This window comes from Sesamum indicum, linkage group LG3, assembly GCF_026168435.1.
Source record: "Sesamum indicum cultivar Baizhima isolate 11 linkage group LG3, ASM2616843v1, whole genome shotgun sequence".
Lineage (NCBI taxonomy): Eukaryota > Viridiplantae > Streptophyta > Magnoliopsida > Lamiales > Pedaliaceae > Sesamum > Sesamum indicum.
In genome coordinates, this window is record NC_142659.1 from 20,061,114 (window position 1) to 20,076,250 (window position 15,137).

Below are 15,137 nucleotides of genomic sequence, written 5' to 3' on the forward strand. Positions count from 1 at the left end.
CCACTAATGTGCATGTATTAATCTATTTTAATATTAGTTGTTTGTTTACTGTAATAATAGTTATTGATTAGTTATACACATATGATATTTGTAATTGACATATATCAACGAACTATTATTTTTGAATCATCAATATCAAATATTTATATCTAATAACTACTAACAAATACGACAATCATATACTAATTATCAATATCAGATAATTATAGCTAATCAACAACTACTATTAAAGTAGAATAGCATCCCACACATTAATGGGATTTGAACCCATGATCTTAACGTCATGAGGCCTTAACTTCGTTAATTGAACTAGATTGGCGACATATATCAACTATTGATAATTGAAATTTATGTTTGAATTGTAGCCTATTCACTCAACCCAAAAAAAAGAAAAACTCATTCATTACAGCAAGTCGTATTTTTTAAATTGATTGAACTGGTTTCAGTGTCAATCATAATTAATATATCAATAATCAACGTCCAAATATTTAAAATTAGACAACGATTATTATATAATTGACTAGTAATTTATCATTAAAATAGAACAACACTCGTACATTGATCGGAATTTAAATTCATTACTTCGCAATTAGTCTAACCTCATTGACTATAGCAAGTAGTGTAATAAATTCTATGTATCTAGCTCCTTAATTAAAACTATTTTGAATTTTCTAATCTAAATTAATGTTGCATTTTATATTGCATCTAATTGATTTGGCCCTGTAATTGAGTAAATCAAATATATATCTTCAAATACAAATGTAAGTTTTTATACTATTTAGTCCCTTTCTTAATAATTATTTTTGACATTAAATTCCGTCAAAATCACATTGATGTGCATAAAAATTAGTTGGTCCAAAGAGATTCAATTGGTCCAAGAAAAGGTTCATAATATTCTAGGAGGCCTTGGAATGTAGCCTTGACGGATGCCCTTCATAAAACAAATTGGCAAAGGAATGAGGCTAAAAGCATCCCCTACTCGGATCATGATCAAAGTCCGACATATATTCGGCGCAAAAGGCCCAAACACATGACAATTTATTCTCCCACGTGGCATCTCGTCAATCCCAAGGTGTTGCCACATTGGACCACATCAACTCTAGAGGACCCCTTGGCTGTTGAGACTACTCACAGGTGAGAGATCTCCCAAGACAAAGTAAGTATGGAATGACTCCCTGACATTTAGGATTCTTTGGTAGTTAAGATTCCTTGCAGACGATGGAGGTGCCCCCAAAGTCCTAGATTCCTTGGCAGCTTGAACTCCCTAGTGGTTAGGAATCTTTACTAATGAAGGGTCCACCCAATTCGAAGATAAACATTCAACAACAATATTAACAGAAGATAAGATCAAATTATGACTTATCCATAAGATTTTCATCCACTTTCCCCGCAAATTGAGGAAATGTGCATAGCCCTATCGGAAGAGGGCACCTCCTATAGATGCAGGTTTACTCTTCCATATTGAGGGCACTTCCTGAGACCTTCTTGACACATTTCTCACTCTCTGGACATCCCCACGTCCCTCACACTTCTCTTACTCTCTAAATCATCTCTCTCACTCTTTAAACATTCTCTAAGCACTCTACAAGTACATTATCACGTGTTTTTGTATTTTTTACCGACTTTATTCAGTATATATTAATTTCAATTATATTTATTTATTTTTGTTGGCTTTATTTAATCTCAAATCCACTACTAACTTGGGCGTCGGAATGCTAATATTTTTTTTGCAGGCCCCTTCCCTTCAAGATTTGCATTTGCTTTGACCCAAATTTTGAGCATAGTCTATGTCCATTGGATCCGTACGTTTTTTAAATGTATCACACATTATGATAAAACACTAAACTCCCGAGTGCAATTATTTTTCATTCAATTACTCATTATGTTCATTAATTTTTTATTTTTTTTTGTTTACCTTAGGATTGAGGTTCATTTTGTAATTTAGCTGCAATCTACATTTATATATAATCACTAATAAAATTATGATTTTTTTAAAAAATTATAAAATTATAAATTCAAGCATTGTTATAAGTTAATAATTTTTTTTCTAAAATCAATTATGCAGTCCTCAAATTAAATTAGAAACAAATAGATGACACATATACATAATCAATAACATCATATATTTAGTGAAATATTTTATATGCTCATTTTATGTAAATTTAATAAAATATAAAAATAATTATAATATTTTTTCATGAGGTTTGGTATAATTAAATATAAAAATTATGTGATTTAAAAAATTATATGTAGTACTTGTAACGTTTGTCTTCATCCAATAAATGAATATGTATTAGTCAAATTTCACAAAATTTGCTAAATTTGGTCAAAAAAAATAAAAAAAAATCTATATTTGGCCCCCCACTAACTTATTATGAAAATTATAAGTCAAAGAATTTTTTGCTGACCAAACCACCATTTTACATCTTCACACGTTAATGGATATCAGGAGTTACATCTTCACCCTTATAACAGTAATTAGGTTTTCGTCCAATTTTTGTGGTTTAACTTATCAAAATGTCATTTTAAATTATGAATTATCATTTTACATATTTTTATATTTTTAAAAAATATTTTGATAAACTAATATGATCTATGAATTATTTATTTTACTCAGCCTCAATTGTTTTATATTTTTTTTCAAATATTCTTTTTAGAAAAATCAGTTGGTGTAAAATAGTAATTCCACCACAGCATTCCAAGGCTACATAATGATTTTGTATTTGAGATGGTGTTTATAATTTTTTAAATAATAAAAAAATCATAATTATATCAAATATCTTAATACATTATTGTAATTTATATAAAATATAACATCAATATGAACAGAAAAGAAAAAGATGAGTGAAGGAAACGCGCCAGCAGATGAGAGTGGAAAGGGAGGGAAGGACATGAATTGGGAGGCGAGCCAGAAGGAAGTGGGAGTCCTAAGGGGTGTGAATTAACAGGAGCAGCAAAATATATGGGGCCCCAAATATAATTACTCAACTTTTGAAGTCCTTTGACAGGTGTACTCCGAAAGTTCCTCTCCCCTTCGCCGCCCACCAGTTTCTCTAAACTCACCGCCGTTCACCAACATTATTCTCACCCATAGTCTCCTTTCTCGCCAGCGCCGCGCACTTGGCCGGCGCGCTGCTCACCCACTTTTGTAGTGTCAAAAATATCTTTTAAAATTATAATATTTTAAAATTAATTAATTCAATTTTAATAGTTATAAAAATCAGTATTTTGATAAAATTCAATTTTTATTAAAATAATTAAATATTACAATCTATAAACTATAGTTTCTATTAGAAAATCAGTAAGTAAAATGATAAAAAATAGTATAAAAATTAATTAATAAAATATAAAATACATATAAAAATTTAAAAACATAAATAGTGTTTTAATATTCAGCAGGATTCGAAATTAAAGCTAAAAATTAACATTAAATTCAACACCAAATTTCCAAAATAAAAATCGAATATGAAATCAAAATTTTTTTATTCTATTTAAATAAATATTAAAATTTCAATTTCAATTCGATTTAATTAGATTAGTTTGCTAAAATATCCAAATAGGGTATTTTTGTTTTGACTTTTTACAGGTGAGGTCATCTTTTGGACAGCGGGAGCAGTGGAAAAGGAGGGAGAGGAGAAAGGGGCGAAAGTGCGAAAAAGCAGAAAGATGAGGCAAAAAGTGAAAAAAGTAAAAAGTGTAGGGGTATTAAATTGAAGGACGCATCGAAAAGGTGGTGTGATATGATATCCTGCATGCAGCTGTTGCTTCATAGGTGATGATTCAGCCAATCACTGACAAGTCAACCTTACCTTTCTTTTTAATCATTGAACTATTGATGATTTCTTTTTTTTTCAGCAGTATTTCTATGATTACCTTTTTTTCTTTTACTTAAATATACTGTGACTGCAAAACGTTTATTACTCCAATGTTTTTTTTTTTTTTTTGAAGTTTATTGTAATTATAAATATTTTTTAATAAAAAAATATAAATAAATGTTGATTTAAATGTTTATTTAGAAAAGAGCTTACTTCATTATCTTTTATTAGGTTTACATATGATTTTTATTGTGAACTATTAAACTGTTTTTTTAGATTATAAATTATAATTTTTTAATTTTTTAAAATATTTTTATGGACTAATATTTTTTATGGGCTAACTAATTATATTTGGGAAGGATATTTATAATTTTTTAATAATTAAAATGCATTCATTATTATGACAAATTTCACAGGAGGTAGCTATAATTTACTGTTAAAATAAATACTCTTCAGTTTATTGTTGAATGAAATTGAAAATAATAATGTTATTATTATTATTGGACTGCTTAAATTAAATTAATTTACACAAAAAAATTAAGTAATTCTCTTACCAACTTCTGCAATTTATTAACAAAACTATAAAATTAAGTTATTTTTTAAACAGTCCAACTTTAATTTTTTTTTCATGTTTAACTTTTATTTTTAAATATTCCAAATCTTTACTGTTGTTTAATTTATAACTTATTTCCATCACAAAAATAAAATATTTTGTTAACACCCTTTAACTGCTATGTTGTTTTAATAAACAATAATAATTTATAATTTTGTTATTCATAATGGTAAGATATTAAATTATAACAAAAATATTTATTATATAAATAAGACACACATTATTATTATTATTATTATTTTGTTGATAGTAGTTAATTTTGAGTAGATGCAGGCGTTATGTTTTTGACGTATTTGTTCTTTTAATGGGAGATTATTATACAATAGATTAATGCATTGCCGTCGAGTTTTTGTTTGATTATTAGCGGAAGATATGAATATCAAAGATCCAAATGTTATTAGATGTTTAATTCTTCGAGCTTGCGATTTTGGTCGAGGCCTCACGACCTTTGGTTGTGAGTTGGAGTTATTGGGAGAAATAATAAATTTATATGATTAATAATAATAATAATAATAGTAAATAATTATTAATCATAAATACGCAACGTTTATCGTGATTTTTGTGAGGATGGTTACAATATTTTTCATTGTTAAAATTATGGCGAAAGTTTTTGCCATGGCTAAGCTATTTAATCATATATGGTTACTAATGATTATTTACCATGAATTTTAGTTCATAGCAATTCTAAAATGTACACAACAACAAACTTTTTTTAGTGAGTTTCATGGATGTGGGTGTATTTCTATTGGTATAGTAGTTTTTTATTTCTCTGTCTTGTTTGAATATCTTTGTTGATTTTATTGTAATTAAATATTGAATAATGTAAAGAATTGTGTATCATAAATTTTGCCACACCCCTATATATACAGTCTTTTTGGCTTAAATGGATCTTTGTTGTCGTGACTTAGGTCATTTGGAGTTTTGGTCCATTAACTTTTTAAAGTAGTTTTTCGGTTGTGCATTTTTTTATTTTTTGCAAATAAGTCATTTTTTTCGTCGAAATTCACCCGTCTCGTCGAAAAAAATACACGTCTATTTTATGCCGTCTTTTAAAATTGGGACTAATGTTTCTATTAGTTAATTTTTTCAATATTTTTGTTATTTAACTTTTTACTGTAACATTTAAGTTTTGCATCTTTTTAATTTTTGTAATTTCAATTCTTTTTATCATCAGAGTTCATCTCCATCTTAGCAGACGAGATCAAAATATTAACCATGCACATAGTTAAAAATCATGATAAGTATTTTGACCACAATTAAAAATTATGATAAACCTTACATACATAATTAAAACTATGATAAATACTGATTACCAATTATCAAAATTTAAATTTGTAGACAATAGTGAGCTATTATAATTATTTATAATATAAGAAATATAACTTATTTATTTTTTGATAATGAAGCTGAAAGTCAGACCACAACAACCATGTCTCTTAACAATAATATTTTATTAATTAGTCAAATCAAAGTCTTTGAATGATATATACACTATAAATTAATATAATTAAATTTTTCGTGTACATATCAACGTTCAAAGGGACGTTTACGAGAAAAGGACAAACAATTTATTTTTCTAAATATTTTAGAAATAGAACATTTTTTATAGAACAGTTGAAACTATATTATAAATAGTTGCTAAAAATATATTTAATATTCTATCACTGTAGAGTCCACATATATATCAATCTCCAACATTTCTTTTGTTATAAGGTTCTACTATCAATATTGGGACCAAGTTAACTTTATATTAATTTGACCTATCCTTAGCTATTTAATTTTGGCTCAATTTGACCCAACCACTTAAAAGATATATGGTTTGTAATTATGAATAACTATAATGGTTCAAAGTAAAAAAATTGTGGAGGATACTAAGTAATTGCGGTTGTGCATCGGCTCTTAGCCGTTGTTTTTATTATTGAGGCCAAAATATTTGCCACATCTAAAAATTATGATAAATATTTTAGCCATAAGTAAAAATCATAACGAATGTTGATTAATCGTGGCCGAAACTTAAGTGTTCATATTGATTTTGTTTGTCAGTGACAAATCATATTGATTGATTCGAGTTTTAAACTGTAGTGAATTATAATATAGGAAATAATCAATCAATGGGACTTGGGCGAAAAGTGTTCTTGCCTCTATCATTAGCTCGGGTAGACGTGGTTTCTAATGTTTTAATCACCTTTTCAATGGCTCGGTTAACTACGGGCTACTTCCTGAAAATGCCCCTTCCGTAGGTTCCTTTGTGCTGTCGTGGAATAGGAAATAGGAGGTTTGCAAGGACATTGTCGACATAAGTGATTATTGAAAAATGGATCAAATGACACAAAATTAAAACACACATTTACCAGCTCAATCGCATGCATGCCAAACAAACGTTCAATAATTTCTTACACACTTGTTATTTATTCATTTAAAATAAACTAGTAATTATTTTTTAATTTTTTAATTAATTGTACATGGTGCACACACACCACACACACTAGTATTTAAAGAAGTTGTGGACTTTGTTGATGGTCGAAACCAGATCCTCTCTTAATGGCGAAATTTGTGTGAAATTAGTGTCATTATATAAAGGTTTGGATGGTGTGGAAGTTATGTTGTTGACCCATTTTTTTCTTCCACAATTTTATATAATTAAATAAAAAATAAATATTCCATCTCTACATTAATATTTCAAGAATTAATTAGTTATCAATACAGAGTGACCCAATTTAGTTCTTGAGTGAACATATAAAGTTTATTAATAATTCTAATATTATGAAATTTTCTTTTTAAAATTCATTGTATTATTTAATCATATTCAATTAAATTTGAAGATGAATTATCCATAATTGTACTTAGAAAAATAGTAAAGTTTTTTTTTAAACTTTTTTTTAAATAAAAGCTATAATTATATTATTAAGTAATATTTCAAATAAATTGAGTGATCGATATATCGATTTCGACCAATATATCAATATAACAATAAAGTCAATTAAAATAAACATACAGAAAGTGAGACAAATATCCACACGCCCGATAAAACTCGAATACATCATGACCTAAAATTTATTTATGAAATCTAAACCTTAACAGACATTTGGATAAATAGTCAAGTTACTAATCAATATGTAATTTTGGCAGAAAATTGTATTTTTCATCCCATATATTAGTTTTTTCAATTTAGTCTAATTTATTATGATTGTTTTATATTGCATTTCATAAGTTGAATTTTTTTCGATTTTAGTCCTCATGTGCATTTTTCATTGGAGCCATTAGCATTTTTCATATATTTTTCTGTTAACTATTGGATGAAAAATGCACGTGAAAAATAATATTGAGAAAAATTTCAGCTTATGGGAGGCAATATGAGAATATCATAATAAATGAGACTAAATTAAAAAAAAAAAAACACTAACATATGGGATAAAAAAAAAAGCAATTATGAGTATTTGTACCACGTGGAATAAGCATGGACTCAAATTTACATACATTTCTGATGCAATTATGGAAAACTATTTATAAATATATTTAATTTATATAAAAAATTTAAATTTTATTTAATACATATACCTATTTGGCTTTTGCGAGTTAGACCTACCAAATTTGGATCCAAATTAGGGCGGATTTAAGAAGGGGCCACTAAGAGGTCGGTCAGGGTATGGTGGGTCTGGAAGCTGGACAGGGCGAGTCATTAGTCTTGAAAAAAATTAAGTAGTTCATCGATTGCTTGAACCGTATTGTTGTATTTCTCTTTTTATCTATTTATGCAATTTATCTTTATGAAAAAAAATTAAGTAGAACAAATCTTAAATTTGCCAAAACCCGGCCCTATCGTCATTCCTATGTTGCAAAACAAGGTCCGAGCATTTGTCATCACGGACTTAAAATCCTAATTTCAAATACTTGGTATCAAATACAACTTTGTAAGATTCAGAAACTTCCATAAAAAGAAAAAAGGAGTTTTTGATTTATTTTTAAAATATTAACAAATATTTTTAATTTGAATATATTAATTACGAAATTATAATTATAAATATTTTATAAATTTATTTTATTTAAATACTTAAAAGAGTGAATTTTAAGATAAAATTAAATATTTTTATAAGATGTATGAAATTAATTAAATATGTTTGATCACAATTCACAAAGGCTTTAGATTCCTAATTAGAGGGAAAAACAAACAAATAATGGGATGCACACTTTTGGTGGGCGCTAGGAAGGTGGGCATTTTGTCGGGAAGTAAGCACTGACTTCTGTGGTCACAACCAAACCTACTCCAACTTCCATCACTTCACTAACTTCCAAGGTTTTGTCAATTGGACAACGAGTTTTTTATTTTTATTTTTTTTTAATTTGAAGTAATTATAAATATTTTTAATTAATTTAAAAAATTATTAGCACTTGTTGATATTTGTAGAAATGATGTAATTCTTTTGTGGAATCCTAGAATTATCAATTTACACTTGATGTATTTTGTTTTTCTTTATTTTTTTTTAAAAAATTGAATATTTTAAACAATATCACAGGAGGTGGATAGAAAAAATTTGAAATTATAAAAAGAATTATTCACTTAAATCTATAAAATAAATTTAGAAAAATTTAAAACATAAGTAAACTATAATACTTCTATAAGGGTATTTTGATTAGTTCACCATAAAAAAAAAGATGAAATAAATTAGTCTAGTTGCTGGACAATTGTTAAAATTAGGGGGTATTAGTTATTTTTTAAAATAATGAGGGGGAATTTATAAATATATTATATCTCAGGAGAACTCATAATTTTACCCTAAATGCTATGTCCGAATTTTATTTATTTCTTTCTTTTTTATATAATTTTTTTTCGAGGGAATTTGACTCTGATTATTATTATGGGCTAGAACATATCATCAGAACCATCAATTGAGGCCATAGCCATCTGATGGAAAATGATTTGTTATCATCAATTGAGCCAACAAGTATTTGTGTATATGCACATGTGCAAAAGATATGAAGCCAGTATAATAGGTAGATATAAGATCTAACAATTAAGAGTAATTAGTTAGATCTGACGGCTCTCCTAATTAATAAGAATTCAACGGTCATTAAAATAAATAAACAATATATAATATATAAGGACATAATGATAATTTTATCAAAAAATTAATATTATTGGTTACACTTAACAGAGATGGAAAATTGAACTACATTTTAAAAGATTAAACAAACTTTTAGTTTATTTTAAAAATAGAGAAGAATTTTTAACTGAATTTTCAAAACACAGGAAATTTTATGCCATTGGCTCATAAAGTAATTGACCAAGGGCCTAATGAGAGCAAGTGGTGTGGATAAGTTTGTGCATTTTGGGCCGAGTAACAATACCACCTCATGAGTTGCTATTGAAGTCAACCAACAATACCTGGGCAGAAGCTGAAATTGGAAGCCCAACAAAAATTAGGTAAACCACCACAAAAATTAGGTAAACACAAAAGTTAGACTATGCACTGGTTAAAAATAAATAGTCGTACCCATGGTAAAAATAATTTATTGGTGGATAATTTAAATTTTTGCATCGAATCATAGATAATAGTTATTAATAACGGTTTTAGTCCATAATCAATAAAATTATAGCCAATAATAAATTTTCTTCTAGTGTATGTGCCACAACATATCTTTCAAGTGACAATCTAACAGTTTGGGTTTAAATTATTTTACGAAATATTTCGATTTTAAACTTGGATGGGTGCGTGTAAATATATATATATATATATATATATATTTACACAGCTATGGGTATCAAGTACGTTGCGCCGTGGTCCATGCATGGTCAAGTTGTAGTTGAACACTTGAAGTCAAATGAATAGAACAGAAATTTGGGCGTTGGAGAGTTGACATTGCTTGCAAATGAGTAGACATATTGCTTGGTATGCGAATATTTTGAGTTGCTAAAACGTAAAATGAAGGAAATTTTGGCTAAGGAATTTAATATCACTTGTTAGATTCTTGAATATATTCCTAAACGTTTTTCAACAAACTTCCATGCCCTGATACTTGGGATATGTCAAAGAGGATAACTAGCTACAAGAAATTGGATTTTCGTCCTGCCACTTAAATTTTGTGTACTTATAATTTTACTGTCTACGAGATTATAAAAAATAGCAATTCTGTAATTATAAAAAATACTCACTTGCAATATTCATGTGCAAGTCATGGGTCATTTCTCTCCATTTTGAAAAGATAATAATTACGCAACTTGCACGTGATTTTTTTTATCAATTTTCTTAAAGAAGTTGGAAGAAAAATTGGAAATGAGGTTTTCTCGCAAGTTACGAGATTATTTTAAAAAATTTCAGAAGCATAAAATTATCATTATAAACAATTACTAACTTTTATATATAACGGTTTTTGTTTTTTTTTTTTATCGGTAACGATAAATTTCATTAAGTAAAGAAAAAGTAAATGTTTTTGTTATTAACTATTGCTAGTGACAACTTTACGCAATAATCATCAAAATCAAAACTAAAGATCATTACAGTGACGGTAATTATTTATTTTTTTTTATCACTTATACATACAATTAGTGATCATTTTAATATCGTCACTTAATTTTGAGTCTCTAATATTCTCTATTTTTGTAGTCTTATTGCATTTATTTTAATTTTTGAACTCACAGGATGGTGCCACATAAGAATCTCCAAGCATCCTGTAGTGGGTCGAATTCAGTCAACCTAGAGTTACCTGCACCTCTAATATGCACACTCGTTGCGACATGACACATGGTTGCAGTGTGCTTGAATACATATCTTTAACTTATTCCCTATTAACTTGGCATCGTTTGTAGGAATTAGGTTATGTGACTATTTCAAATATCTCATTTAGGATATTAATGATGGAGGCAAGTATCTCACAGTTGCAAACGAAGAGTTTGGGCAGCTTATAAGCCTCAAGGCCCCCTCTTTCTAGCGAAATGCCATTCCAAAACAAAATCGTAAGACTCGTTCAAAGATAAAATAAACAATATTTCGTGCTATAGGACACCGACAAATCGCATGTGGCTAGTCGAGAAACAACCATGGTGTTGTCAGCATCATGATCCCCTTGCTCACAACACTCCCCTATGAATCCCTTTGTCGAAAGATTTTTGAACTACGACTCCTACCAAACCAATGCCTAACTGGCCTCCAAATTTGTTAGATGCTCATGATCACTCTCACAAAAATCACAACAAACGTGAGAAGGAAAGGGGATAATAAGGAGACTATATTCCAAAAATAATCCGCTTAGACATATTGAAGTAACACAAAAACAATAATTCAATAAGATAAAGACAAAACATTGACTAGAGTCCTATTCAGAATTTACAGGCAAAGCAACTAGAACCCTGATAAGAGACTGCATGGACCAAGCATGCGCATGAAGGGGCCCACATAGCTCATTCAACTCTCAAATACTTTCTTATATGTTTGGGAGTTGGGGATTGTTGATGGAGGGAAAATATAACAAAGGGCAAAGAAGTCACTTCCACAAGAAAATGATGAAAAGCTAGAGACCATACATTTCTAGAATTGCATGTATTTACTATATTAACCTTAACAAGAGAATATTATCCACATATAGATTACTTGTCTTCAACTTATCCCCATCCCTAGGAACCGTTATTTAAATATAATAATTGTTCTATTACATGAAAATGGTCACCAATGCTACCAAACCCCTCCCTACCAACATTTCAATTTTTTAAAAGAAATAAAATTATTATTTAGTCTAATTACTAACAAAAATTTAATCTTTTTTAGTTAATTGCCTTTCACGAGTTAGATTAAGAAATTAGTCAACTGAGTTCTTTGGATAGACATTATTTCTTTTTTTTTTTTGGTATATTCAAAATTGATAAGTTAAAATAAATATAAAATCAGTATGGATCTTTTGTCAAATTTTTTATCATATCAATAAAAGATCGACACATGTTCCTTTTAAAATTAAAACTTATAATTAAACTATATCATAATTTAAAGACAAAAACACATACAATACGTACATAGATGTGACATCATAACATGACACACACGCACAATAAAAGATCATTTACCATACCAACAACCTTTTCTAGAATTCAGATGCTCATTTTTTTTTTCCAGTTCTCTAGTGCTAAATCTTTTTAATACTTTCATCCACAATAATCAATAAAATTTTGAAGTTTCATAAATTAGTAAACAATGTATTAAACTGTTGATTAAAATTAATTCAACTTATCAACTAAAAATCAGGTTTTTTTTTTTATCAAATATCTATATCAGTACTTAATATTTCTACTGACATATTAATTTCTTTAAACTAGTTTCTTAAATTTACTCTTTACTCGAAATTATCTCAAATAAAACTCAGGTCTTTTTCAAAACCAATACCATCTCCAGCAATATATCTCCGCAGTTGTTCAATTAGGTGAAAGAATTCTTCCCCCACCCCATGTATTCCTCGTACACTGACATCGTGCCCACACGACCCCTACAAGCACGGACAGCCCTCCAGGCAGCCACCCTAATTTTCGATTCTCTCCAGGGAAAAAATCATGGTCCAACATCATGATAACTCATTGCAAGAAATCAAACCATCCTGATTCGTACTTTTCACCGTTCTCAATCAAGAATTGTCCAGTTTTTTGCCCCCGTCAGCTGATCCCACCTCCAAGATATCGAAGATGCAAGGCCAGAGAAACAAACAGAAACTTGTGATGCGGAAAATGTGCCCGAATTTCGATCGTGAAGACTTCCTGGAGACGGTGCTGGACGTACCCGTCCCGGAGGAGATGTTCTCCGGATTGGGCAATTCTGTGGCGTTGCGGTGGCAGGCCATGGCTGCTTGGATGAAGGCTCAAACTACCGACAAGTTGGCGTCGCCAATCGTCGCCACCCGGTACAACGAAATGAGCTTTCTTCTGTACATTGTGGGATCTCCTCTTCTGCCTTTCCAGGTCCAGGTCGATCGATTCAACCAACGTGCCGTCAAGCATTCTTCCATTGTCAGTAATTCTCATTCTCATTCTTCTTCTTCTCTTGATCGTTTTCACAATCTTCAAACGTGGGCTTTTTTCTTTTCCTCTCATGATTAGATGAAATGTCGTAATTTATCAGTCGCGACACTCTATTTTGAATTAATATTGTATTTTATATGCCATGATTTTACATGTAAAGGTCACGTGTATAAAATCCAGTCTCCTGAATGTTTAAAAGGCAACATTTTTGTACACATTGTATGAATGTGTAAATATAACATATGATGAACATCGACTTATAATAAAGTATCTGAACTGCTAAATTGTGTAGTGGCAATCACTTGACTTACTCATACTCACAAATGAACAAGTAGTAATTGTTGTTTTTGGGTGTACAAAACTGATTGACAGGAAGCTTCAACAGCCAAATACATTGTACAACAATACATAGCAGCAACGGGAGGGCAGCCGCCCTTGAACGCGCTGAATAGCATGTGTGTGATCGGACAGACAAAGATTAATTCATCTGAGTTTCATCAAGGTGACGAAAACGTTAAGGTGAGGAGCAAAGATGAAGCTGGAGGTTTCGTGATATGGCAGAAGAATCCTGATTTCTGGTGTCTAGAGTTGCAAATTTCCGGGTGCAAGGTCATTGCAGGGAGCAACGGTAAGATTTCCTGGAGGCAATCTTCCAACCAACAGAGACCAATCTGTAGGGGACCTCCCAGACCTTTGCGCAGATTCTTACAGGTGATAACGTCAGCTTAGTTCTGATGAAATCGTGTTGTTTTTTCTTGCAAATTATACATAACATTAAATCCATCCATGTTTTCTCATTGCTTTAATTATTACAGGGCCTTGATCCCCGAGCAACAGCCAATCTATTCATAGATGCAGTATGCATAGGCGAAAAGATCATAAACGACGAGGACTGCTTCATACTGAAGCTAGACGCAAGCCAGTCGATCCTGGAGGCACAGAGTGGCCCAAAATTTGAAATTATTCACCACACAATCTGGGGGTATTTCAGCCAGAGATCAGGGCTCCTAGTTAAGTTCGAGGATTCCAGGTTGCTTTCGGTGAAAACAAACAAAGAGGACGGTGATGTCTTCTGGGAAACGAGCTCTGAATCTGTGATCGAAGACTATAAATATGTTGATGGTGTAAACATCGCGCATGGTGGGAAGACATGTTTCACGGTTTTCAGATACGGGGAGCATTCAGCAAACCACAAGAGGGAGCTGCAAGAATCCTGGAAAATTGAAGAGGTAGATTTTAACATTCAGGGATTGAAACCAGAGTTCTTTATGCCTCCCACGGAATTTCACAAGAAATGAGAGCAGAATTAAGAGGGAGATTGAGGTGGGTATGGGTAGTGTTATAGTAGAGCGAGCAGACAGAGATGTTAATGAGACTAAGGTGTTTGTAAATTTAAGTACAAACATTACTTAAAAGAGTAACATTTTTTTGAGGGACTTCACAGCAATTACAGGATTGTCTTAAAGAGCTTCTTTCTTGTGGCTTTGCTAATTTTGTGCTGAAATTGGTTTGCTTGTCTTTCTCAACCACTCAACTTACCTCTTGCAAGAAAATTTTGTGTTTGGTATTTGGGAAATTATGATCATTGTCAGAAAATATTTCATAATAAACTGGAGGCTCCGTTTTAAGGGTGGATGACCATTTTATGGAGGAGCACCGGTTAAGTCTCTTAAAATGTTGTTTAACTCATGAACCCCTGCATGTTCTTTTCCTT

General features: G+C 30.3%; 1 protein-coding gene across 1 annotated transcript; it reads left to right on the forward strand.

The window, feature by feature from the left end:
- The first annotated feature begins 13,014 nt into the window (after positions 1 to 13,014).
- LOC105158174 (spindle assembly abnormal protein (DUF620)) lies at positions 13,015 to 14,846 on the forward strand. Its single transcript, XM_011074825.3, has 3 exons — positions 13,015 to 13,411; positions 13,796 to 14,134; positions 14,239 to 14,846. The coding sequence occupies exons 1-3, from the start codon at positions 13,091 to 13,093 to the stop codon at positions 14,719 to 14,721; spliced, it is 1,143 nt and encodes a 380-aa protein (XP_011073127.1). The 5' UTR covers positions 13,015 to 13,090; the 3' UTR covers positions 14,722 to 14,846.
- The last annotated feature ends 291 nt before the right edge of the window (positions 14,847 to 15,137 follow it).